We start from the raw sequence: 25607 nt of genomic DNA on the forward strand, positions 1-25607 counted from the left end.
AATGCTGATGCATTAAGTCGTAACCCAGTAGACAAAGAAGTACAAGTGAAGTTGAATCAGATTACTCAAAGTACATCTTTATTAGAATTGTCAGGTTTAACCACCAAAGCGTCATGTGAAGTTGACATAAATCAGATAGATGTTGAAAGACAAATGGAATGTACCTAAACTTTCCCTAAATATTCTTTTAATGAAATGAAACAATTACAGAACAGTGATGATATTTTGTCTATTGTAGTTAAATTTGTGTTTGATCAACATAAACCATCTCAGAAGATACTTTTGAAACAACCAAAAGAAGTACGCAAGATTTTGCAGAATTTTGACTCATTATCTTTAGTCAATGTTGTGTTATACAGAACAATTGAAGATCATTGGTGAATGTAAACAGTTATTAGTGCCAGAAACAATGAAAACGTATGTACTAGACACTATGCATAATTCATCAGGTCATCAAGGTTTTGAAAGAACATATGCTTTAATACAAAAACGTTGTTATTGGTTGAATATGCTTCAAGACATTAAATTATGGATTCAAAAGTGTGCGCAATGTTTATTAGCCAAAAATCCATTACCACAAATACGAACATCTATGGGTTCTTTGACAGCAACCAAACCTTTACAGATTGTAGCTATAGACTTTACGCTATTAGAAAAATCATCAGAAGGTAGAGAGAATGTTCTGATAATTACTGACATTTTTTCTAAGTTTACGCAAGCAATACCAACAAAAGATCAACGTGCTACTACGGTCGCAAAAGTACTTGTAAAAGAATGGTTTCACCGTTTTGGAATACCCAATCGTTTACATATGTTCCTTACGTCGTAACTACAATCCCCTTCCCTTTCATGAATGTGACCTACCGAATTAGACTATTTACCGGATTTGTAATCACATAAGCAACACGACGGGTGCCACATGTGGAGCAGGATCTGCTTACCCTTCCGGAGCACCTGAGATCACCCCTAGATTTTGGTGGGGTTCGTGTTGTTTATTCTTTAGTTTTCTATGTTGTGTCATGTGTACTATTGTTTTTCTGTTTGTCTTTTTCATTTTTAGCCATGGCGTTGTCAGTTTGTTTTGGATTTATGAGTTTGACTGTCACTTTGGTATCTTTCGTCCCTCTTTTACATAGTGACCAAGGACAAAATTTCGAGAGTGTAATTGTCCGTGAGCTTTGTAGAGTCTATGACATTAAGAAATCTCGTACAACACCACATAATCCAAAAGGTAACGGTCAATGCGAACGTTTTAATCGAACAATGCATGATTTGTTGAAAACATTACTAGTCGAAAAGAATGCTAAATGGACAGAATATTTACCAAAACTAGTGTATGTATACAATTCCACACCACATTCATCTACTGGTTATACACCTTACTTTTTAATGTTTGGGCGTGAACCGAAATTGCCGTTTGATCATTTATTTTGTACTCCAGAGACTGAGGTAAATTCTAACATTGACAAGTATTTATCTGAACATCAGAAACGTGTGACAGAAGCAATTAAGTTAGCACAGAACAACACTGCCAAGAAAGTTGAAGAGAGACAATTGATTCGTGAGAAGACTACAAATGATAAGACTATTAGTTTAGGTACTTTTGTCCTTCTCAAGAATCATGAGAAAGGACGATGTAAAATTCAAGACAATTGGAAGCCAACACCTTATAAAGTTGTCGACAAATTAAATGATAATGTTTATGGTATTCAACTAGCAGATGGATCCAGTCCAATAAGAAACGTCACCAGAACTGAAATTCTGGATACAGGTACTCAAACTGTTGAAGAAGGAAACGCTGAAGACAGCAATTCATTTTCTGATGGATATTTAGAAATATCTCATGTTCCAGAGACAGGTACTCTACTAGACAAGACTGAAGAAAGGGAAACAAAGAGGAATTCTGATACTGTGTTAATCAACAAAACAAGGAAGAATTCTGATATTGTGTTAATCGACAAAACAAGGAAGAATTCTGATACTGTGTTAATCGACAAAACAAGGAAGAATTCTGATACTGTGTTAATCGACAAAACAAGGAAGAATTCTGATACTGTGTTAATCGACAAAACAAGGAAGAATTCTGATACTGTGTTAATCGACAAAACAAGGAAGAATTCTGATACTGTGTTAATCGACAAAACAAGGAAGAATTCTGATACTGTGTTAATCGACAAAACAAGGAAGAATTCTGATACTGTGTTAATCGACAAAACAAGGAAGAATTCTGATACTGTGTTAATCGACAAAACAAGGAAGAATTCTGATAGTGTGTTAATCGACAAAACAAGGAAGTATACAGAATCAGTGTTATCAGATGATTTAATTGATTCTTCAACTGAGATTCAAGATCAACCAGTTGGTAGGAAGACAACTCGTTCATCAGCAGGAAAGCATTCAAACCTGTATAAATTGCCGAAATCTGTGTTGAACCATAATAAAGTTCATACTCAGGAAAATTCTGTGTTTTGTGAAAATAAGTCTGAATATCAAAATGTGTTGGTGAAATCTGAAAAATGTGATCAACAAGTTAGCAATTTAGTAAATTTCGAGGAGTTAGGACAAGCAATGGCCCCACTAGGAGAAAGTCTAGGGAAATCACTGGGACAGAATCTTAAAGAAGTTTGGTTAAAAAACAATCACTTTAACAATTAAGATTTGAACACTGTTTTGTACACTTACATTTAAGATTTTATTTTCAAATTGTATTCATATGATGTTTTTATATATCGCAAAAAAATACAAGAAAAAAGTAATATAAAGAAAAATGTAAGAAAATATTTTGATAATTTTTTATTAAATTGTTGAGGGCAACAATTTGGAAACAAGGAAGATTTGTAGCATGAGAGATTGAGATTTTGATAAATTTTTTAGATTGAATTGTTTCCCTTTGTATAGTTATTGGAATTTAGTTTGGGAATTATTTTTACTCTAAAATAATTATTATTCAATGATTAAGATATTCAAAGAATATATAAAAAGAAGATAAAGATAAAAATAAATAGATTTCAATTTTATTGTAAAAAGAGATTTTTGATACTCTCGTAGGTTAAAGTTGACTGCAATTGCAAGAGATTGACATTTAATTTTGTCATTCACTGACCAAGTTTTTTGGGAACACAATGTGACATGTGTAATTGGAAACAGAATTGTGAACATTCAAATATTATGTTATAAGATTATTGTGATCAGCTATGATTGTCAGAAAGATTGATAAAGATTGTGATTATCTGCAATGAGACGTCTACTCTCACCTTACTTAGGACGTTGCCTAAAATTTATATAAATTGAAAGATTTTTAATGTGAAATATTTATAACAGAAGAAATAGTTGTGATATTATGATGATATATATATATATATGGAGAATTTAATAAACTATGATGAATATTTTTATACATCTTTATTCATAACGCCTGTGTCGTTACATATTATAAATTAATTTAATATAAATACTAAATCAAGAAGTAAATCCAACAAATCAAAAACACCTTCAATATAATGTAAATGACTTACCTAAGTATCCATACGATCTTTTTTTAGAAGACAAACCTGCCTTCATCAACATCTGACATGAGGATAATGTTAGCCAGGAGCAGAAAAATAATAAAATAGTTCCTAAGACAATGCCACACTGAAAAATAATAAATAATTCACAAGATAATGTTATCCATGAGTAGAAAAATAACAAAAATAGTTCCTAAGACAATGCCACACTGAAAAATAATAAATAATTCACAAGATAATGTTATCCATGAGCAAAAAAATAATAAGATAGTTCCTAAGACAATTCCATGCTGAAAAATAATAAATAATTCACAAGATAATGTTAGCCATGAGCAAAAAAATAATAAAATAGTTCCTAAGACAATGCCACACTGAAAAATAATAAATAATACCCAGGATAATGTTAGCAATGAGCAGAAAAATAACAAATAGTTCCGAAGACAATGCCACACTGAAAAATACTAAATAATACCCAGGATAATGTTAGCCATGAGCAGAAAAATAACAAATAGTTCCTAAGACAATGCCACACTGAAAAATACTAATTAATTCCCAGGATATTGTTAGCCATGAGCAGAAAAATAACAAATAGTTCCTAAGACAATGCCACACTGAAAAATACTAATTAATTCCCAGGATATTGTTAGCCATGGGCAGAAAAATAACAAATAGTTCCTAAGACAATGCCACACTGAAAAATACTAATTAATTCCCAGGATATTGTTAGCCATGAGCAGAAAAATAACAAATAGTTCCTAAGACAATGCCACACTGAAAAATACTAATTAATTCCCAGGATATTGTTAGCCATGAGCAGAAAAATAACAAATAGTTCCTAAGACAATGCCACACTGAAAAATACTAATTAATTCCCAGGATATTGTTAGCCATGAGCAGAAAAATAACAAATAGTTCCTAAGACAATGCCACACTGAAAAATACTAATTAATTCCCAGGATATTGTACACTGAAATATAATAATAACACACAAATCAATAAGATAGTTCCAACAGTTATACCACAATGAAAAATAAAACATGTCATATGATTCCCTGGATAATCCCACATTTATATATAGTTTCTGTGATGATACCCCACTGTGCCACTGAAAGGTGTCACACAAACAATTCACTCACTAACACTTGAAAGCCCACATCTGACAACAAATAGTGCTTTTGGTGTTGTTCATTTCTTAAACAAGCACATGATAGTTACTATTTCTGATTGAAATTTTTTTTTTTTAATTTTGAGCCAAAATTTACCAATCCTTAAACTTACATCACAATTTTAGGGTAGATGTGCTGAATAGACTGCTAATATGCAAGGATTTTGTCCTGAATTAACCTCAGGGGAAAAGTTTGAAATGAACTGAACGGAACAAGACTTAATAATCTATTGGTCAGACTTTTCAGATGATGCTAAGATCAAAACGACCATTTCAGACGAAAACTAATATACTTGCTATAACCCCTAGTCATTTTACCCAATAAATACCCTCTGGCTCTTTTCCCGTAACAATACCCCTCTGGCCTTTTAGCTTATCAATACCCCTCTTGCCTTTTCAATCAGTATGGCACTGGACCTTTCACCATGTTGAGCTTAATTATGTCTTTCAAAATACATGTATTTATCAATTTCAAAAACTACAACTAAAGACACAAACAGAAAATTTCGGTTTGTTTTTAATTTTACCTCTTTATAACAAAATGGCATGGCTAACACTGTTACACCTATAATACTGTTACTAAGGTTCAGAATGTGTGGTATGTGACTATCTTCTGCCATGATGGTTAGAGTCTGTTGTCTGAAAAGAGCAAAAATAAATATGTTAAATTGTGTTATGATAGATTTCTGAAAACTTTTTGTTGCTCATCCTTAAATACATGTATGCGTAGTTATTATATTTATTTTTATAATACTATTGCATTATAACAGATAATGTTTAAATGTTCTTCAGGATAAAATTTTAGAGCAGTAGTGATAAAGGGGAAGTTTAAAGTTCATTGGTTAAATGTTTAGAATAATAGAATTGAGCTTAATCTATGTAATTGACTTATTAGTTACTGACAACTATCCTTTGACATGTTGTCTGCTCTATGGTCGGGTTGTTGTCTCTTTGGCACATTCTCCATTTCCATTTTCAATTTGAAAGCAATGGAAAAAGTTATGCTAATACAGAACTTTTATTATGTTTAGATAAAAACATTTCAACTTTAGATGCGTTTGCCTCAAAAATCCATAACTTAATCAGTCAAATATTATACAGATGTATAAACATGATAAAAGAAATCAATGCATCAAAAACAAAGTTTAACAGTTGTCAACAGTGAACTAAAATATTGTTAATTTATATGTGCACTTATCCAGGAAGGACATCATTTCGTTTGAATATCAGTTAAAGGACATCCAAACCAAAGGTGTTTTTTTTTCCATCCTACATGTATATAAATATAATTTTTTTGCAATAATATCTGTATGAATCTTTGATATATACTTATTGTATTCATGTGGTGAACTGAAGTTTTGTTTTTCATTGTTTCCTAATCATTATTCATAGACCAAAATAATAATAATGGTCCATCTATAATATCATGTGTTTATATTGTGACGTTTTTGACAGACATGACAGATAGCAGTGCCTAAATTTTTATTGATATTGTCTATATTTTGTTGAACTATTATTTAGCTAATCTGGTAAATACTTTATGTATAATGGAGACTTCATGTTTTAACTTAAATAGAATTTATTGTTTTGTCTATATTTCTGCCCATCATTCTTTGTATTATTTTATTAAAGCAGTAAATGTGTGTATTTTATTTCATTATTACCTATGTATTGTTTAATGGTTTTAATATTGTATGTTCCAGAATGACAGAAAACGTGTGTTTTCTAATCTACAACTCTTGATTAATTGTACATTACTTTCACTTTCTCTTTTACCGGAAGTCACGAGTATTATCATAAATATAGTGACAATAGAAATCGTATAATTTGTAGACTGTCCTGAACATGTTGTAGTTATATTTTTGTATGTTTGTCAAAATAGGGATAAAGGTTAGTGTTTTATGTAAAGTTTTGGTAGAAGGAAGTTTTATTTAAATTAGAGTAATAACTTCTTATGAACTATTTTAGCACTGACGTTGCGCACCTTTTCACAGTAATAGGGCTGTAATGACGTCATTTGATCAGACGTTAAGTGCAAAGATATTTACCTTTTCAGGAAGTTTCCTTATTTGGTCACTAATTTTACCTATATATTTGGAATTTCTCTCACGCGAGATAACAACACTAGCATAAGATTTATAGTATTTTACGTCAGTTCCAACTTGTCCCTACCACCGGATAGCAGCTTAATTTACATGTCTCATAAATTTCAAGGTACAGTTTTTCTAACATGTCTAAAGCAGCAGTTTATGTTCCTGAATATTGCATTATATACAATATAATTATTTATGCAGTTCGCTAATCCTGGCCGCTTGAACTTTTGACGCATACAACAATCACTTTTCCATTGTGGCGTCAGATATTTTGTTTAATGATCATGATGATGTCAAAATTTTACGGGAACCTGTGTGATTTCCAGTAATGGCGGACAAATAGCGATAAGGTGTATTGTTCCAGTTTCCAGTCAAGTTTTAATGGAGGCAGAAATTTAATAGTTTTCTTGTTTTCTTTATACATATAAGTTTTGAGAATAAAGTTTTATAATGAATTTCAACTTTAAATAGGAGAAAGGTGCGTAAAGTCGGCAAAAGTGTCCGTTTGTTTCATTTTATATTTTTATAATATAGAAAGAGGGTTACGAAATTGTGACTTATTTATTTGAGTAGTATTTTACATGTATTTATATGGAGAGTTGCTGATAAATCCGAGTTTCTTGAATGTTGATTTTTGGTGTAGCTGTTTTAGAGCATTATCTGTTCGTCTTATCTATACAGATGAATGCTGCTTTAAGAGATTTATAGCTGTTAATTCGTGTTCCAGTTGTTATTAATATACACCTTATCGCTATTTGTCCGCCATTAATGGATATCACACAGGTTCCCTTAAAATTTTGACGTCATAAAACAAAATATCTGATGCCACAATGGAAAAGTGATTGTTGTATGCGTCAAAAGTTCAAGCGGCCAGGTCAGCCGGGATTAGCGATAAGGTGTATTATGTCTGGTGAATAAAACTTTTTATACACTTGAAGCGATTTCGTGTTTACATTCAGACCTCAACGTAAATTCTAATGTGATATTGTATTGCATTACATGTACATATAAAAATACAACCCGTCTAACACACACACACACACACATAAAAAGGAGACTGCGCCGACCAAGAAACTAGATTTATATGACATGCAGTATACAGCAGCAGTATTACTAGTTATTATTTTGAGCGTTCATATTTCCTGTTCAAGTCTTTTGGTTTGTTGTTGGTGTCTGTCTGGTCTGGTGGTTGGTTTGGTTGGTTAGAAAGGTTCACATCGGTTAGCGAACACGTTACAATATTAATGATTTGGTGAAGTGACACCCCATTCAAATCCCTCTCATATTATTTTTTTATGAAAATAAAAGGGTTTTCAAGTTGTATATATACATTTATTAAAGCGCAGCCACTTTTAATGATAATCAATAGAACAACAGTTTCAAAAATACATGCAGTAATAATTTTATCATGTAAAACAACTGTAAGAAGGAGTCTTTCTATCATAGAAAAATTAGGGAGTGGAACAACTTGCCCAACTGTACTAATGAGTCCTGAATCTTTCAAGGCTCAGATCTGCTATTAAATTTAAATGACGTATTTTTAATCGCACTGTATATATATATATAAATCTGTTGTAGAGTTGTCACTGGCTCAGACGTACTTATAAATATAATTATTTTCTGTGACTGTATCTTACATTAATTTGTAGGATTCTATACTATAGATAATTTAGCTGATCTGTAAAAATAACATCTCCATGCCTTATATATCATGTACTATAGTACAACCCTAGATTAAAACTGACATGGAGAGGTAACACCTGGCGACTGAAAGCTTCATTTTTATGAAGCCCAGGTGGTCCTGTGGTCTAGCGGGACAGCTACAGTGCAGGCGATTTGGTGTCACGATATCTCAGTAGCATGGGTTCGAATACATCTTTCAAATGAGGCAAAATTTGTTTGGTTATTTACTAATGAAAATTTGTATGTACTTAAATATTTAGGGAGCTATATTATTACATAGATATAGGAAGATGTGGTGTGAGTGCCAATGAGACAACTCTCCATACAAATAACAATTTAAAAAGTAAACCATTATAGGTTAAAGTACGGCCTTCAACACAGAGCCTTGGCTCACACCGAACAACAAGCTATAAAGGGCCCCAAAATTACTAGTGTAAAACCATTCAAACGGGAAAACCAACGGTCTAATCTATATAATACATGTCTAGATGTTAGACAAAATGTTAATTAATGTATGTAATAACAATGATAATTGTAATGATTTTATGGTTCTCATCCTGCCTGGAACTAAATGTATTTGATTTTTATAGAATGAAGATAATAACACCTATCTGAACTTTTTTTAATGTTTCATTTTATTATATAAAAATGTTTTTCTGTTACAAATCATGATGTATTGTTCTATGTGTACATGTTATGCTGCCCATCAAGGGCCCTTGATTGGAATAATAAAATATTCTATTCTATTCTATTTTAAATCCCGGCGAGGGAAGAACAAAAAAATTGTGAAAGCAAATTTACAGATCTAACATTGTTGGGTTGATGTTTAGACGAGTTGTATATATATTAATTGAACCATTTTTTGTTTTATCAAATTTCAAAAACAATTCTCATGCACAAAATGTTGCTGATTACCAGATCATGATGAAAACAAAAATATTTTGTTACCCAGAGACAATAATCTAAATGTGATGACATTTCCATGCACTAAATGTCAATATTCAGTTCTTGGGAGTTCTATGGAAATTGTGGACAGTGTCTTATTTAGAGTATAGACTATACTCTATAGTCTAATTATTATATTACAAAAGTTGATTAATACATGTAGCTAGAGTAAACGTTAATTGTACATGGTATAAGAAGTGTTTCAATTAGTTCTTGGCCCCCAATATTAATTCCATTTGGGAATTTTTTTATCTATAGAAGTTTCTGATTTATACATTGTAAATGTAGCACCTCAACTGGCTATCAAATCATAAGACGTAACTTAGAAGACTGCAGCTGTTAACAGAAACCACCTGTTTTTATCCAATTTTGGAAATACTAAGCATGCAGGTTTACGTTTGCAAAGCAGTATCTGTGTTACGGATTTCCATTGCAGATGAATAGATGTAGATGTATAAAAAAAACACTGGCGGTAAAACAGTCAATAATTGGTGAATTGCTTTGTCCCCTGACCAGGAACAATTCAACATTTATAAATATAATGTATCAGAGAATCACAAAAGTAGTAGACATCTACATGTATATGTATTTTGTTGTCTTATACCAAGGATTTGTATAGTAAGTCTTACTATACAAATCCTTGCTTATACAGGAGTGTGTTTTTTTGTTGTTTTTTTTTTTATCAAATTACAAAAATAAGAGATTTATTTATCATGCTATGTCAAACTGGCATGATTGTCGGTTAAAAGCTTATTAGATCTATAGTATGCCTATAATTGTTTCAACCTGATAAATTATCAGAGTAAATTACCGATATTATAAGCAAAGTTTTTCTTGTTGTCTGCTTCGAGGAAACGTGTAAATTCTGTTTCTCATAAACGCTTGTATTAGCGTCTTTAACAACTGTTTAAAGCGCAAAATGATTCAGACGGAGAATATTAGTTTTAGAAACGATCCGGATAGAAACGTAATTGTCAAGCGGAAAAACACTGTAAACAAATAATTTATAAACTACATGTCATCAGTAACATATATATTAACGTTAGATATACTGTTCCCAGATGTCATGTATGCATGTTCAACCGAAAAATAACCCAAACAAAAAAGGATGTGATGTAAGATCCCTTTCCAAGTTTTTACAGCATTTGGAGGTTGAAGTAGTTGATTTTAACACATGTGACTGTAAAGTAATTTAAGAAATAATTCATGGAAGCCATAGATTATTGGAAATTTACACATGGCCTGGGCCGTGATATTCGAATTTTATCCTGAGCGTTAGCGAGGGATAAAATTAACGAATATCACGGCCCAGGCCATGTGTAAATTTCCAATAATCTATGGCTTCCATGAATTATTTCGATTCTAATAGGACAAATACGATCATTAAAAAAACTGAAGCGAGGGTGGGTATGCTGTGTGTGCGGCTGTTCTTTTTTACTCCCTGTTAGATAAAGCTCGAACATTCTAGTAAATTCGTAGCTTGCATGGATTATTTCGTAAACAACCGCCGAAAAAAATCTGTTTCATTCTCAAAACCAACAATTGCCATTTTGATTTACATGTTTTTCTCGTAAGCTACCGTAAAATCCAAAGTTGACAGTTCTTAACTAAGGAGCCGCCATGTTGACTTGCTGAAATCAGTAAATATGCGAATAATGCAATAGAATAGAAAATCAAACAAAACCTACCTTGAGAATCAATTTTAATGCAATAGTAAACGAAATTTAAATGGTTCACGTAACAGAAAACTTTCAACGCTAGCGTTTTCATTTGTATGACGTCATGTTTTGAAATGACTTTGATAGCGCCAAATACATGAATAAACTTTCGCGGAATTTTATTTTATTTTTATTTTGCTGGTTTCTCCGAGCTGTTTTGCATTACTTCTTTGCATCCGAATAAGAATAAAAGTGATTTTGTCTTTTTTAATTGCAATTTTTAAAACAATAAAATCGGCAAAGGGTTTGCAAATAGGTTTCAATACATGTGGATTTACGTGGGAAGTATATTGTAACCGCCATTATTATGTACATCTCGGAGTCTGCGCTGAGTATAGATATATCGAGAATTTTATCACAGTGTTGTTTACAAAGCGAAAGAAGCACGTCATATTAGAATTATATGTATTTATATATATAATATTTATTAATGTCATAAAGTTGTCATATGTTTAGACATGTATGATGAAATTAAAATTTGGTGTGGCGGCATGGTATTTAACATTATCATTCTTTAAGACAGACAAAAATAGTAGTCCAAATAATTATGATACATGCATGTATCTTTAAAGACATATATATTTTTGCTTTGACACTTGATTTGACACCACACAGTCTGAGGATTCTACTTCGTCAAAATTATCTCCCCATTACACCATTTCATTTTTACAATCGTAGAAATTAAAGCCATTGTATGGATGACGCACTGCCAATTTTGCTCTTGAAAACTGATAAATTTATCCAAATAGCACCATTACGATCCTTTTATGTCAGTTGTATTTTTTTAGAATTTTTTCTTGAGTCACATAATGGAAGAGCAGACAAAAAAATTACTGAACTAATAGATTGATATGTTCTCTGTGTCTGTGGTAAAAATTTTATTTAAATCGAAGGTTATGCATTTTCTACATCCAACTTGAAAGATACCCATGTCGTCGACTTGATATCTAATTGTTCTGCATTATTATGTAATAGATAAATTGAAAATTTATGCAAATGGTGTTTTTAAGATAAAACACTTCGTAATTGAGAAGAAAATTGCCGTTTTATTTTTTTGTTTCTATAGTAAACATTACAGTAAGCATTTATCGCCTTCTCTAACAAAGAGCTTTGATTCTGTTGTTCTATTTCAACTGGGTTAACGCCTGCGCAGGAAAGCCTCAAAGCAAAAAAAATATGATCCTTTCAAGACATCATAATTCATTGGACAAAATAGGTCAAAGTTTGACTGTATTGACATAATTTTAATTGGTAATAAAACATATATACTGTGGATTCATTATTATTCCTTGGATACCAATTTTCGTGGATTTCCTGGGTACAAGTGTTTTGCCCCTACATAATAAAACTAAAAAAAACAGTGTAAACAACCAATATTTGTTTATATTTTAGTAACCTGATGTGATCAATGAAGATTAATAATGCAGAAAGATGAGTTAGTACTTTCAGATGTACATCTACAGGTCCAAAGTAACCAGTCAAAAGGCTACAATAGTAAGTTACTACTCCATATTCAATTGTTGAACATTTTAAAAATCTATGTTATCATTTAGTTAGTAACATTTTACTAACAAAGATGATGGTATTAAATTGTACTTTTAAATGTTCATCTGATGGTACAAAATTATCAGTTCAAAGATGACAGCAGTATACTAGTAATATACTAATATTTATATTTGTCTATCTTGCACTTACAAGTATCTCCTTATTTAGCTCGTATTACCTTATTAAAAAATAGCAAAGCTTCTATCATAAGTATATCATTGATCAAGATTGAACATCAGAATTTAAAAATGGTTATGGTTAATGTAGACTTTTGCATTTCTGTATTGACATTCAAATTCATTGCTCGTTTGTTCAATGCCTTGCACAAGTGTATCCATTTACTGTTTATGACAGTGCTGTATGACACCGTCTATGAAGTGCAGTCACTGATATTGATATTGATTATGAAATATAGGTGGATCATTTTTTGTCTCGCCTTGACAGAGTCAAAAAGCGAGACAAAGGTATGCTGTTTCAGGCTGGCGGCGGTGTCAACAATGTATAAGTTTTTGATTAGGTCTAGTTTATGGTGAACCACTAGTGGTAGGTCAATCATATTTGGTATGCAGCTGTATAAGCATTGGCACATCTCATTTCCATGGAGATTATGTGGCCCTGTTCCCTCAGTCATGGTCTATTAGCTTCAAAACTTTTGCCTTTTTATGCCCCACCTACGATAGTAGAGGGGCATTATGTTTTCTGGTCTGTGCCTCCTTTCGTCCGTCCGTCTGTGCATCCGTCCGTCTGTGCGTCCGTTTGTCCGTTTGCGTCCGTTCGCTTCAGGTTAAAGTTTTTGGTCAAGGTAGTTTTTGAAGAAGTTGAAGTCTAATCAACTTGAAACTTAGTACACATGTTCCCTATGATATGATCTTTCTAATTTTAATTCCAAATTAAAGTTTTGACCCCAATTTCACGGTCCACTGAACATAGAAAATGATAGTGCGAGTGGGGCATCCGTGTACTTGGGACACATTCTTGTTTTACATGTATTAGTTTGTGATTAGGTCAGTTTATGAGGAACCACAAGTGGTAGGTCAATAATATTTAGTATGCAGTTGTATAAGCATTGGCATATCTCATTTCCATGGAGATGATTTGGCTCCGCCCCCTTAGTCATGGTCTATTGACTTTGAAATTTTTTGTAAGTTATGTATTAATTTGTTATTAGGTCAGTTCAAGGGGAACCATTAGTGGTAGGCCAATGTTAATTGATATTCAGTTGTATAAGCATTGGCACATCTCATTTCCATGCATAATATTTGGCCTTGACCCTCAGTCATAGTCTAATGACTTTGAAACCTATCTTAGTTTACATGTATTAGTTTGAGATTAGATCAGTTTAAGATGAACTGCTCATTTAATGTTAAATCAATGATATTTGGTAAGCAAATTTGCCAATAAAATTGAGAAAGGAAATGGTGAATATGTCAAAGCGACAACCACCCGACCATAGAGCAAACAACAGCCGAAGGCAACCAATGGGTCTTCAATGTAGCGAGAATTCCCGCACCCGTAGGTGTCCTTCAGCTGGCCCCTAAAATATGCATAATAGTACAGTGATAATGGACGTCATACTAAACTCCGAATTATACACAAGAAACTAAAATTTAAAATCATACAAGACTAACAAAGGCCAGAGGCTCCTGACTTGGGACAGGCGCAAAATTGCTTTCCACAGAGATTATATAGCCCCCCCCCCCCTCTTCATGCTTCATTGACATTTTAAAACTTTTACATAGTTTACAAGTTAAGTTTTGTATTTAGATTTGGAAACGACTTATAACATAATCAACAGTATTTGGTATGTACATGTAGTTGTATTAGCATTGGGACATCTCATTTACATGGAGATTGTTTAGCCATGTAACCCAGTCATGGTTCATTGGCTTTGAATGTTTGTATACCTTGTGTAAGATGTTACAGTATTGCTATTTTGATTTCAAAATTTGCATTATTAAAATTACAAAAAGGTGAGACATATCTCTGTGATAACAGTTTATTTACAGATAGAGTTATCTCCCATCATATAACAAAGTTGGAAAATTGATTTGAACCAAACGAAATTTGGTATTTGTTCAAACAATGCAAATAATGCAATAAATCAACAATTGTTTATTCAAATACACTTCATCATAGTCAATCTGTCTAATAACTTATATAATCACATCTTCGCTAGCCAAGGGTTACGATCCACTCCCGCTCTCTTCACTCTTGGCAGATTGAGCCAACATTTCTGATATCAATGTTGCGCCATCTATCGGAAGATTAAAGTCAAGCCCATTCTGAATACATTATTCTTGACCAATGATAGCACTTGAACTCTTCAATTTGAAGGTAAAACACGGTAGCGTCTATATTCTACCCACTTGGTAAAGCCGGAAACGAAAATATACGTCAACATTCATGCATTTGTGCATGAAACATACACAGGAACTTCTATTAGTTGATTAAAAACATTCAAGTTGTCACTAAATATAGTCGTATGTTTAGTGACGTAAAGACTTGTTGCACAATAAACATGTGGCAATTGTTTACAAACACTTTCTACATTTACACGTGATCATGTTATAGGCGCTTTTTGATTGGATGCAGCAAGTTTCTACTGCAACCAATAAAAATCCTTACCTTGTGTCTCCGAAATATTATCTCAATCCGCCAAGGGTGAAAAGAGCGGGAGTGGATCCCTTGGCTAGCGAAGATGATATAAACAAAGAACTAGACTGATTTGGTACTGCTATTTTACAATCTAAGATCATGGCTGTACAGTGTAACAGTCAATCTACCTTCAACCTTAACTAAATTTTTTTACCTGAACTCAACTTTATCAAATTTATTTGTGTTTTAGTTTCTAGATTTTACTATTCTGAAGATACATATACAAAGAAAAAGAAACAGGTTAGTGCAAAAACAACTGAAGATGGAAATTTACATAGATCAAAACTTGTCAATGGTTCACTGACTGATATAGCACAAGGTATAGATAAACAGGCTGAAGTTACAACTAAAGATGGAACAGAGGGTGACGAAAAAACAGAAGATAAAGATAATACTGAAATGGACAGAGATATTGGAGGAATAGAAATATATAAGGATGATAAATGTATTGGTGAAGTGAAGACAGATAAAGATGTTTATGGAGTGAAGATAGATAAAGACATTTGTGAAGTGAAGAAAAGTAAAGATGTTTGTAAAGTGAAGAAAGACTCTGATGGAGATGTTGAAGTACAAAGAAGAAAGAGAAAAATAGAAGATCTTTCTGTAATGACAATTGGTAAAAAAAAACATTTTAATGCAATTTATAATATAAAAATTTAAAATGCTTTTTTTGTGAAAAAAAAATGTAAAATTTGCTATAGGGAGGAAGATTTTTTTTTATGTATTGCTATTCTTCATTTTAAATTATAACAAATGAAAAATTACTGGGATTAATCTTTAGAATGATTGATTAAAGTTTTGACTGTTACATCCATTATGGTTTCAGAATACCTGAATTTGAGAATATAAATAAACTATTAAGGGGTCTTTTTTTTAAATATTAGGATATCACTTTTTTCTATAACTAAACTTTATCCTATTTTAATAGAAAAATAAAATTAAAAATATGGGGTCACTGTTCATTTTAGTTCACAATCTGCCTTTGAAAGTAGCATGCATTTTTGTTAAGGTATTTTTTTCTGTTGAACTAATAAAAGAAAAAAGGTAATATTGAAATAAAAAAAGAACTTTATTACAGAAATCACTTAACTTTTACAATAGTTTAAGTACAGCTTAGTTAAAAAAATAATACAAAATGTAGGTCAGCGATGAGTTAAAAAGATATTTCAAGTTTTATGCAAAAAAAGGGCATTTTTTTCCCCCAAAGGGAGATAATTTGGAGCTTTTTCAATGATAAAAACTTTTGAAAGTCATCTGGGGCCAAAACATATTAATTTTTTGGGATGATTTTTGTACCATATCATAAAGTAACAGCTAATAGTGTAATAGATAAAATTTGTTATGAAAAAAGTGTTTAAATTTTTGCTGAATTTTTTGTACCCTCGAGCCTCCTTAACCTGTTCCTGTTAGTATTTGTTGTAAGATATAAATCCACTGATACCCAACTTAAATTCATGCATTTACGTAAAACTACTTATCTGAAATTAATCTTAAACATTGCATATCATTTAAAACATATATTTGTTCCACCTACTAGAAGGAAGTTGCACTAAAAAGTTTGTTAAGTCAGTAATTTTACTGAATTTTTAATATTTGTGTATTTTAGATTATTTTTTGCAATATATAAGAACCAATCTTATGCAAACCATGAAGACATCATGGAATTTAAACTTTTAATGTGACAAAAATATTGAGCATAATTCCAATTTTCATTATCATTTAACCTTTTCATTTAGAATTAGGAAAAGTCTGTATGACTACAAAGTGTTATTGACTATGCTAGTCTCTTTTATTTTCAGCACATAAAATGGAAACCACTTTGGAGAATGTTGGGCAACAGGTAAACATATACAAATTAAAGACAATTATGGGTTTACTAATCAATTAGACAGCAACCCAAAAAACACCAATAACCAAAAGACTTTTGGAGGTTAACGTACAGTTTTCAACAACAGAAAGGTATTTGAGATAGTCTAGAAAACAATTTCAGGGATTTGGCATAAACTTAATTATCTCCCCTTATCTAAGTTAAATTATTCTAGTATGAAAAGTAAAATATATACCTATCTCAGCAGTTGTGTATTTTTTTAAAACACCCTACTAGTTGATATTAATTATAGGGAGGTGAGTTGATAAGACAGTAGCCCAACAATGCTTAACTTGAAATAGACAATCATATATGACATTCAACAATTAACAATGACTGATTACATACACAAGCTTTAAATCTCTCAAATAGTCATTATTAAAGAAATGGTTAGATAGCATTTTGTTAACATTTTACTCAATTCTTACAGATATGGTTAGCAAGCTTGTTGATGGCAGATTTTATTATTTCCCACAAAGAAGAGTTCCAAGGGAAGAGAGTTTTAGATTTAGGGGCTGGTGTTGGTCTTACTAGTGTTGTTGCTGCTATGTATGCTGATCATATAATATCTACAGGTGAAATATATTATAATAGAGACAAGAAATAAAATGTGGGTATTAATGGAACTGTCATCCAATCTATTTTGATTCATGAAAAATGTCCCAAAGTGAATTCAGACAACATTTATTGTGATCAGATTTCTAGGCAAATATTGTTCTTTGTATTTATCTGTAAAATCCTGCAACTTTTGTCGCAGAAAGCTCGACAAACGGATAGTGATCCAGCAGCGGTGTTAGCTAACTTCTAAAAAGCTGTATATTTTAGAAGGTGGGAGACCTGCATGTTTCATACTTTGTATATAGATGCCTTGTGTTAAGAAGTGTCAGTTTGTCAAATGTCCATTTTCCTTGTCCCAATTTCATGGTTTATTGATCAATGTTAAGTTTTCTTAGTTCAGCCTGTTTCTTTAAAACTATAAGCAATACAACAATAGTTAGTGTATTGAATGATTGTAAGGTGTATATGTATTTCTGGTTTAGTTTATATGAGGCAGTCACATGATTATATATTACAGGGTTCAAGGTTTTTTCCTAGAGGTCATTTGATTGCTGATTGCTTACATTTTAAAAGATGAGAAATTTTGTAGATAAAATTCTTTGATTAATATTTTTCTACATACTAAAACATACATTGTAGTACATTTACAAAACAGTTAATGCATTGTAATTTCAATTTATAATTCCAGATATAGGGAAGGACATTAAAGAACTAGCACAACACAACCTGGATCAAAACAATATAAAAGATGTCACAAACTTTTCTGTAGAAGAATTTGATTGGTTTGAAAATAAGTATACTGCAGGTAAAACTATTATAAGTATTATCATATCAGATCAGTTTACATCTCAATCTGTTATTTAGAATATTGGAACTGTAAAGAGGGTTTTAAAAGGGAATAAATGGATACAAATTTAAAATAGATGGTTTTACGGTGAAGAATACCGGTATTTTTTAGCTTGAATTAGGTAATTTTTATCTATTCATGCAATAAATTACAGATTCGTACAACAAAAACAGTAACCCTTTATCACTTGATTTTCCCCTTTTAATTTACAGGATCAGAATAGATTAAACCATTCATGAAAAAATGGAAAATACAAATGTTTATTTTTAAATATATGAAAAACAATGTACTCTGTGTATAAAAAATGCATCTAAGAATATAGGATTGTATGTTTCAAAAGGAATTGATTCAAAAAATCAAAAGTATTCCATATTGTTTTTAGTAGATAAAACTGATGAAGTAAAGTTAAAGATGGACCATGAAGTAGAGAGTGACATTGATTCCTGTGACATTATTATATCAGCTGATGGTAAGATCTTTTATTTTAGATCAAAGGAGAATTTTAAATTTTTGAAAGTGGGCATAATTCAATAACTAATTATACTATGTAATTGGATGTACAAACTCATGAAAAAACTTTCAAAAATATAAAATTATTATTTTTGGAAAATGACGCAGTCATTGTTCTATAACTGCCGACCTGAACTTCATTTTATTTCTCTGCCTACCGCGCTTGGTTTCGTATTTACTATTTTCCATACAAACTGGAATCTGCTTGTGTTATCATTATGCATCATTGTGTAGTATTAAATCAGTCAGGACCCAGTTTACACTGGTTTCTACTTGAATTCCACTACACTCGAACAAAGTGTTGTAGTTTGACGGAAACCAGTTTTAGAATTTGTAAACTACAAAACGTAATCGGTTATTGTTCATTCCGTTTTGGTGTTTCATACCGACTTATATGGTTTGAATAAGCTTAAGACCCTTCAAACATTAATGTGAAAGGTATATTAAAGACTGTTTTACAAAAGGATTGAACTGTTTTACTTTCAAAGTCGTACTATAGGGATATCTGTCATATACGGATTTTCACTCTCACCGGTTAATTTCTTCTTTTACACATGCTTTGGAAACTTCCTGCTTAAACATCGCAAGTTTTAAAATTGTTTTTGAGTGAATTAAACTTATTTTAACAATCATGAAGCGTTCCAGAATCATTTTAAAGCGGTTTCTTCTTCTCTTTGATGATGGAAAATAGATTTTCTCAAGAAAATACCGCAAACGATCGCAGAGGAATTGAAACGTACAAGTCAAGTCGTCACCTGGTTAAATTGGCATCTAGTAAAATCGGCACCTATTCGACGTCAATTCGGCATCCAATAATATTTGTTATAATATTTTCTATTCAATTAATTAATTACTGTTACCAAGTACATAGTGAATATGTTGTTGTGTATTTTGGTAAACAACGAAACGAAAGTGAATATAATAATGTTGTGTATAAAGGTAAACAACGAAGCCCTTACCAAAGCTGTTGTTTTAACAATTAGACAATTTGTGTAATTGTAAAAACAAGTCAATTATTAAAATAAAATGGAAAACTATGAGTCCCTTTCAATAAATCAATCTTTCATGCAAAATAATTAGCAAATTTAAGGTGGTTTTTTTTCAGTAAAGTTTATACAGCATTAAACCAACAATCCTGTAAAATGCTCAACTGGTTAAAATAATGCAGAAAAATACCCAATATCTCATGTATTAGTCAAAATAATTATGACGTCTGGCAAGGCTATTTTATTATTTTTCTGGGACGCCTTCCTACGACGTTCGTAGGAAGGCGTCCCAGAAAAAAAATTAATATAGCCTTGCGGTCATAGGAAAGTGTTCCAGAATAAAATTTAAAAAGCCTTGCCAGACGTAATAATTATTTGGACTACTCATATATATATATCATTAAAACTACACCAAAAAAGTCATTTAGTTGAGAAAAATAAATATATACAAAATGTACATGAACACCCAAAAATGTGAAAGTTAGTATTTAACTCTTTTTGCTTAAATACTGAAAAAAATTCTGGCAAGCCCTTTCTTATTTTTACCCTATTGCTTAAAATACTGTTAAAAATATATATTTAACATGGGTGACGAATTGACTATATCAGGTGTCGATTTTAACCAGGTGATGATTTGTCCAGGTGCCAATTTAACTAGGTGCCGGTTTGACTAGAATTCTTTGACAAAATGTTTGAAATTATCTGAGTTTCATTAGACCTTTGATAGCAGTAACAAAAAGATTATTTACTTAATATTTTGTGGGAGAAGGGGGTTCAGACTGTGTTGTATCAGGTCTGTTTGTGCCCAATACATTTTCGCACCCTACACGTTCGCACATTCACACTCTACTCATTCGTGCCCAATTTTAATTCAAATTCAAGTTGAATAATTGGAAAATCATGGTTGTTGTTTTAAATTGCTTTGGTGTAAATACTGAATGTATTTATAGCTTGGTATGAGTAAAAAATTGAAGATTTTAAAGGAAAAAACACAAAAGATAATTTTTTTTAACAGCTTGGTCCCATTGATCTGAAACAACGAAACAATAAAACATAGACACCAAAATATAGCAATCCACTAATATAACCAAAACATGATAAAATTTATTCAACACACGGAAACAAACATAGTCAGAATCTCACTTCATTTTGAAACAAGTCAATGAAACAAGTTATAGCAATACACTAACCAAAACATGATTAAGAGTTATTCAACACAAAATAAAACGTTAACAAAATACCACTTTATTTAGAAAGGATTATTATTATTTTTAGCAATACCCTATCCAAAACATGATTAAGATTTATTCAACACAAAAAAAAAATTGCTGTCTTACTTTATTTTGAGACAATGACAACAATTATACTTATAAGAAAACACTTGCTTACAGAGTTATTAAACACAAAACCAATTAAGATTGGGTGCGAACATGTAGGGTGTGAAAGTGAAAGGGGGTGAAAATGAGTGGGCGCAAACGTGAATGGACGCGAACGGACCCGTATTCAGACTATGTACCAGTGAGAAATATACAAGCCTTTCTATGGTATTTATTTGTACAATTCAGCTAGTCTTGACCTATTCATTTGTCTTAAAAAAACAGCCAGTTGTCACCTTCACTTCACACACACACACATATACGAATATCAATTATATGCTCACGATACATGTTGCATTGTTAAACTAATTACGGTACGTGAAAATCAAGACTTGCATAAAAACTATCCCAATATTAGAGACAGTGGCGTCATTTTTCTTCAGAGCTTTCAGCTCTTTGATTGAGTTATAATATCTATATGTTGGTGGATTACCCCAAAAAAGTGAGGTCCAAGAAGAAAGCTACTAATGTATCAAAATATATTGTGTTTATTTTCAAAAAGATTGCCATTTATAAAACATTGTTGGACATCTGGCAATAATTTTTTTTACTATTGTGAAAGTACTTTTATTTGTGGGGAACCAATTTTCATGGTTTTCCTGGATGACTTAATTCACGAATTTAATTGTCCAACGAAATATAATAAGTGTTGTCCAAATCAAGACATGAAAAATCCCCATGTAGGGTTGAGAATACATTGAATCATCAGATTTACCAAATGCACTATGAACTACAACAACAGACAGGATTGTACCCATTTAATCTTTAAAAACCTAATTTGCACAACTTTTGACATTTTAATTCTCATATAAAATATAGTTGTTCGATAAAACTCAGATTTTCAGTGATGATGACTGCTATGATAAAGTGTTCATTTTATATTCTCATAATTCTCGTACGGAAAATAAGAATTTCATGGTGGGCTTGCTTTTGATAAGAAAATAGAATTTATAATTTTAAGTCAATTTCTGGCATTTGTTTATGTAACTGTTTTCTTCAATATGACCCAATTAACACCTTTGATGGTCTTTAGTCTGCTGATCACTGGATCTCCGGTTTATTATTGTTATCACTATGATTAACACAGGTGCAACAATTTAAATGTTTACAAAGCAATTTCCTTCAATTGAGATCTGGTGGTTTAAATTTTCAACTCTATTTTTTTTTCAGAAAACTAAAATCCACGAATTAAAGAACTTAAGAACATGTAACTTTTGCTCAAACCACGAAAATTGATACCCACAAATTAAAGTAATTTCACATTATTTCTTTTTCAGTTATATATGATAACAACATTACTGACGCCTTATTTAGAACTGTTTATGGTCTAATGGTATACACATCCATAAATACTTGGTACATTTCCACAGAGAAAAGGTAATTTTTGTTGTTCTGTATTTTTCAGTGTACCCTCACTTTATGCACCTGGCGCAGTATAATTGATACCATTAGTGTTGTTCTTTCTACTTGGTCCATACCTTTCACTGGTGAACCATAAGTTCCAGAGGATATCACATAAAAATACAAACATTGTTGTATTGTACATTCAGTGTTGTACTTATAAGTTATCATACTTTCCATATCTGGTCACTGACATGATTTTGTTATTCACATTTTTTTCACATTGCTGAATTTAACAATTTTCACCTTTTTACTGATGAGAAACTAGAGTAATTATGGTATATTTGTTCAATCTTAATTGTTTCATTACATTGTAATTTGTTACTGATTTGTGATTCAACTGTTCTTTCCTTCTTTGCTTTAGATATGTTTTTACATTACAAGATTTAGACATAGCTTTCTTTCCTTCTTTGCTTTAGATATGTTTTTACATTACAAGATTTAGACATAGCTTGTCCAGCTTACCAGCACTTCAGAGAATGTTTGACCCAGTTACAGGACATGTCTGACCATGGTCAGTTTACCATATCATGTAAAGAGGAAATTCCACAATGTTTCCAGTATAACAGGACTAAAGAACTAGTAAGTTTTATGTATGAGAAGATGTATTTTTTATGCTTTCACATTTTCCCCCAAGTGTTTTGGCATATACTATACTTATATCACTATGTATGAGCAGCTTTGTCATGTTAGAGACAACTGAAATATCCATAACTGTCAAGTTTTTAATGGCCAGTATGATCCTTCCAACCTTTGCTAGTAGTAATATAGTAATCAGTTTGTAAATCCATCAGTGCACTCTGCGTTAGTATATTATACCATGATTTTAATATGACGTCCTTCTAAGGCTTTGAGTACACACCCGTGATAAATATGAATATATTATTTGGGCTGTTCCGATCGTTCTCCCACTTCATATGTTTTTATGTATGAGCTTCCCGACGTCATAATATAATCATCACAACAAGAAAATGTAAACAAACGATGCTAAAATGTGTTATAAACCAATTTTTTTTATACATATAAGATATGTAAGTAAACTTATCATTTAACCTATCTAAATATGTTATTGTAAATAGTTTAAGCCTGTCACTAATTCAGTTTGATCCGTTCCTTTATGTCAATTTAATAGTACGTTTATTTGTGGGAACGGCAAATATTTGCCTTCACCTAGAGCCCTTTGATCCAAAAGAATTGCTGTATTTGTCCTAATAGAATAGAAATAACTTTTGGGGCTTGAATTTTCACTGATTTTACCACAGCTGATATTTTACTCCTCCCAATAGCTCGTGGTAAAATGAAATGGGGCTTGAATTATTTCTTAATCAATCAGATTGGACCTGCTGTTAACCCTTAATAGATCTTAATACTGTGAGTAAAGTATCTCATATTAGTTTTACCCATAAGAAATTTTGTTGTGAATGAGGATGGAATTTCAGATAAAAGGTTAAGGTCACAGATTTGTTTAAACATTACAGTCATGTTTGTGAATCTTGTCCATTTGTTATTTTGAGTAATGCATCTAGAGTTCAATTTTGTCCTTATTAGTTGTTTTCCACTACTAGAAGTTGTGTTATTATCTTTAGGTTCTAGTGAAATATCTATGTATGTTAATGATAGAGTTATTGAATTTTTATGCCCCACCTACGATAGTAGAGGGGCATTATGTTTTCTGGTCTGTGCGTCCGTTCGTTCGTCCGTCCATCTGTCCTGCTTCAGGTTAAAGTTTTTGGTCAAGGTAGTTTTTGATGAAGTTGAAGTCCAATCAACTTGAAACTTAGTACACATGTTCCTTATGATATGATCTTTCTAATTTAAAAGCCAAATTAAACTTTTGACCCCAATTTCACGGTCCATTGAACAAAGAAAATGAAAGTGCATGTTTCAGGTTAAAGTTTTTGGTCAAGGTAGTTTTTGATGAAGTTGAAGTCCAATCAACTTGAAACTTAGTACACATGTTCCTTATGGTATGATCTTTCTAATTTTAATGCCTAATTATATTTTTTATCCGTTTTCACGGTCCATTGAACATGGAAAATGATAGTGCGAGTGGGGCATCCGTTTACTTTGGACACATTCTTGTTATGTTCAGTTTTAACAATAATGTCATTATTTATTTTTTCAGGAGCTTTGGAAAGTTACAATACAAAGGCATAGTACTACAAAATGATCAGTTACCCATGACCTGTCTATACAAGAGAATAAATAGCCATACCAAATAGATTGTCAGTACAAAATGATAGTCTGCTGGCATATATAGGAAATAACCCATGACCTGCCTATACAGGAGAATGAAAAGCTTTATAAGTACTTATTGACAGTCTGTTGGCATAAGAAAAATAATTATTAAGAGACACAAAGTGCTAGAGTAATTTTGAGCTTTGTAAATGATTACCTATTGAGAGAAAGCCCAAGGAGTAATTTAATATTAAGCTGTGTTTTGTATGAGGATCAATATTATCATTCAGCAAACAGGACATACAGATGTGAAAGAGAAAGCGTAGTGAATAAATTTCAGAAGAAATTTTTAATATACTGTTTACTATCTCCTTTTTGTAAAATAAAAAAAGACCTGTAGAAGACATTATTAAAATATAAAAACTTCATCATGTATGCCTGATCAAATACTATGTTACATCTGTACTTTAATGTATTTATTTTAAAGAAACAGATTTTTTAAAGAAATAAATTTGAGCATTGAACAGTTGTTTCTTGCAATGGTATTTTTTTGTTTTAACATACTAATAGAGAC

General features: G+C 31.6%; 2 protein-coding genes across 7 annotated transcripts in view; one reads left to right on the plus strand and one right to left on the minus strand.

The window, feature by feature from the left end:
* LOC139487481 (putative sodium-coupled neutral amino acid transporter 10) overlaps positions 1-10285 on the minus strand; it is a 75555-nt gene extending 65270 nt beyond the window's left edge. Inside the window, exons 1-3 of one of the 2 annotated variants that reach the window (XM_071272313.1) lie at positions 10204-10285; positions 5199-5310; positions 3516-3633 (exon numbers count right to left, since the gene is read on the minus strand). In XM_071272313.1, coding sequence (XP_071128414.1) covers positions 3516-3633; positions 5199-5291 — 211 coding nt within the window. In that variant the 5' untranslated portion in view covers positions 5292-5310; positions 10204-10285. Of the gene's footprint in view, positions 1-3515; positions 3634-5198; positions 5311-10178 lie in introns of both variants that reach the window. The other variant, XM_071272314.1, reaches the window with a different exon arrangement.
* A 58-nt stretch (positions 10286-10343) lies between these two features.
* LOC139487483 (methyltransferase-like protein 22) lies at positions 10344-25562 on the plus strand. Of its 5 annotated transcripts, none has more exons than XM_071272317.1 (10): positions 10344-10383; positions 12503-12604; positions 15501-15926; positions 17110-17150; positions 17608-17752; positions 18424-18540; positions 18965-19051; positions 22732-22831; positions 23275-23437; positions 24981-25562. In XM_071272317.1, exons 2-10 carry the CDS (start codon positions 12532-12534, stop codon positions 25023-25025), a joined length of 1197 nt encoding a protein of 398 aa, XP_071128418.1. In that variant the 5' UTR covers positions 10344-10383; positions 12503-12531; the 3' UTR covers positions 25026-25562. The 5 variants fall into 5 exon arrangements, with proteins under 5 accessions (XP_071128418.1, XP_071128417.1, XP_071128420.1 ...); XM_071272316.1 differs by having other exon boundaries at positions 10367-10579; XM_071272319.1 differs by having other exon boundaries at positions 10374-10507; positions 18968-19051.
* The last annotated feature ends 45 nt before the right edge of the window (positions 25563-25607 follow it).

This window comes from Mytilus edulis, chromosome 9 (genome assembly GCF_963676685.1).
Source record: "Mytilus edulis chromosome 9, xbMytEdul2.2, whole genome shotgun sequence".
NCBI lineage: Eukaryota > Metazoa > Mollusca > Bivalvia > Mytilida > Mytilidae > Mytilus > Mytilus edulis.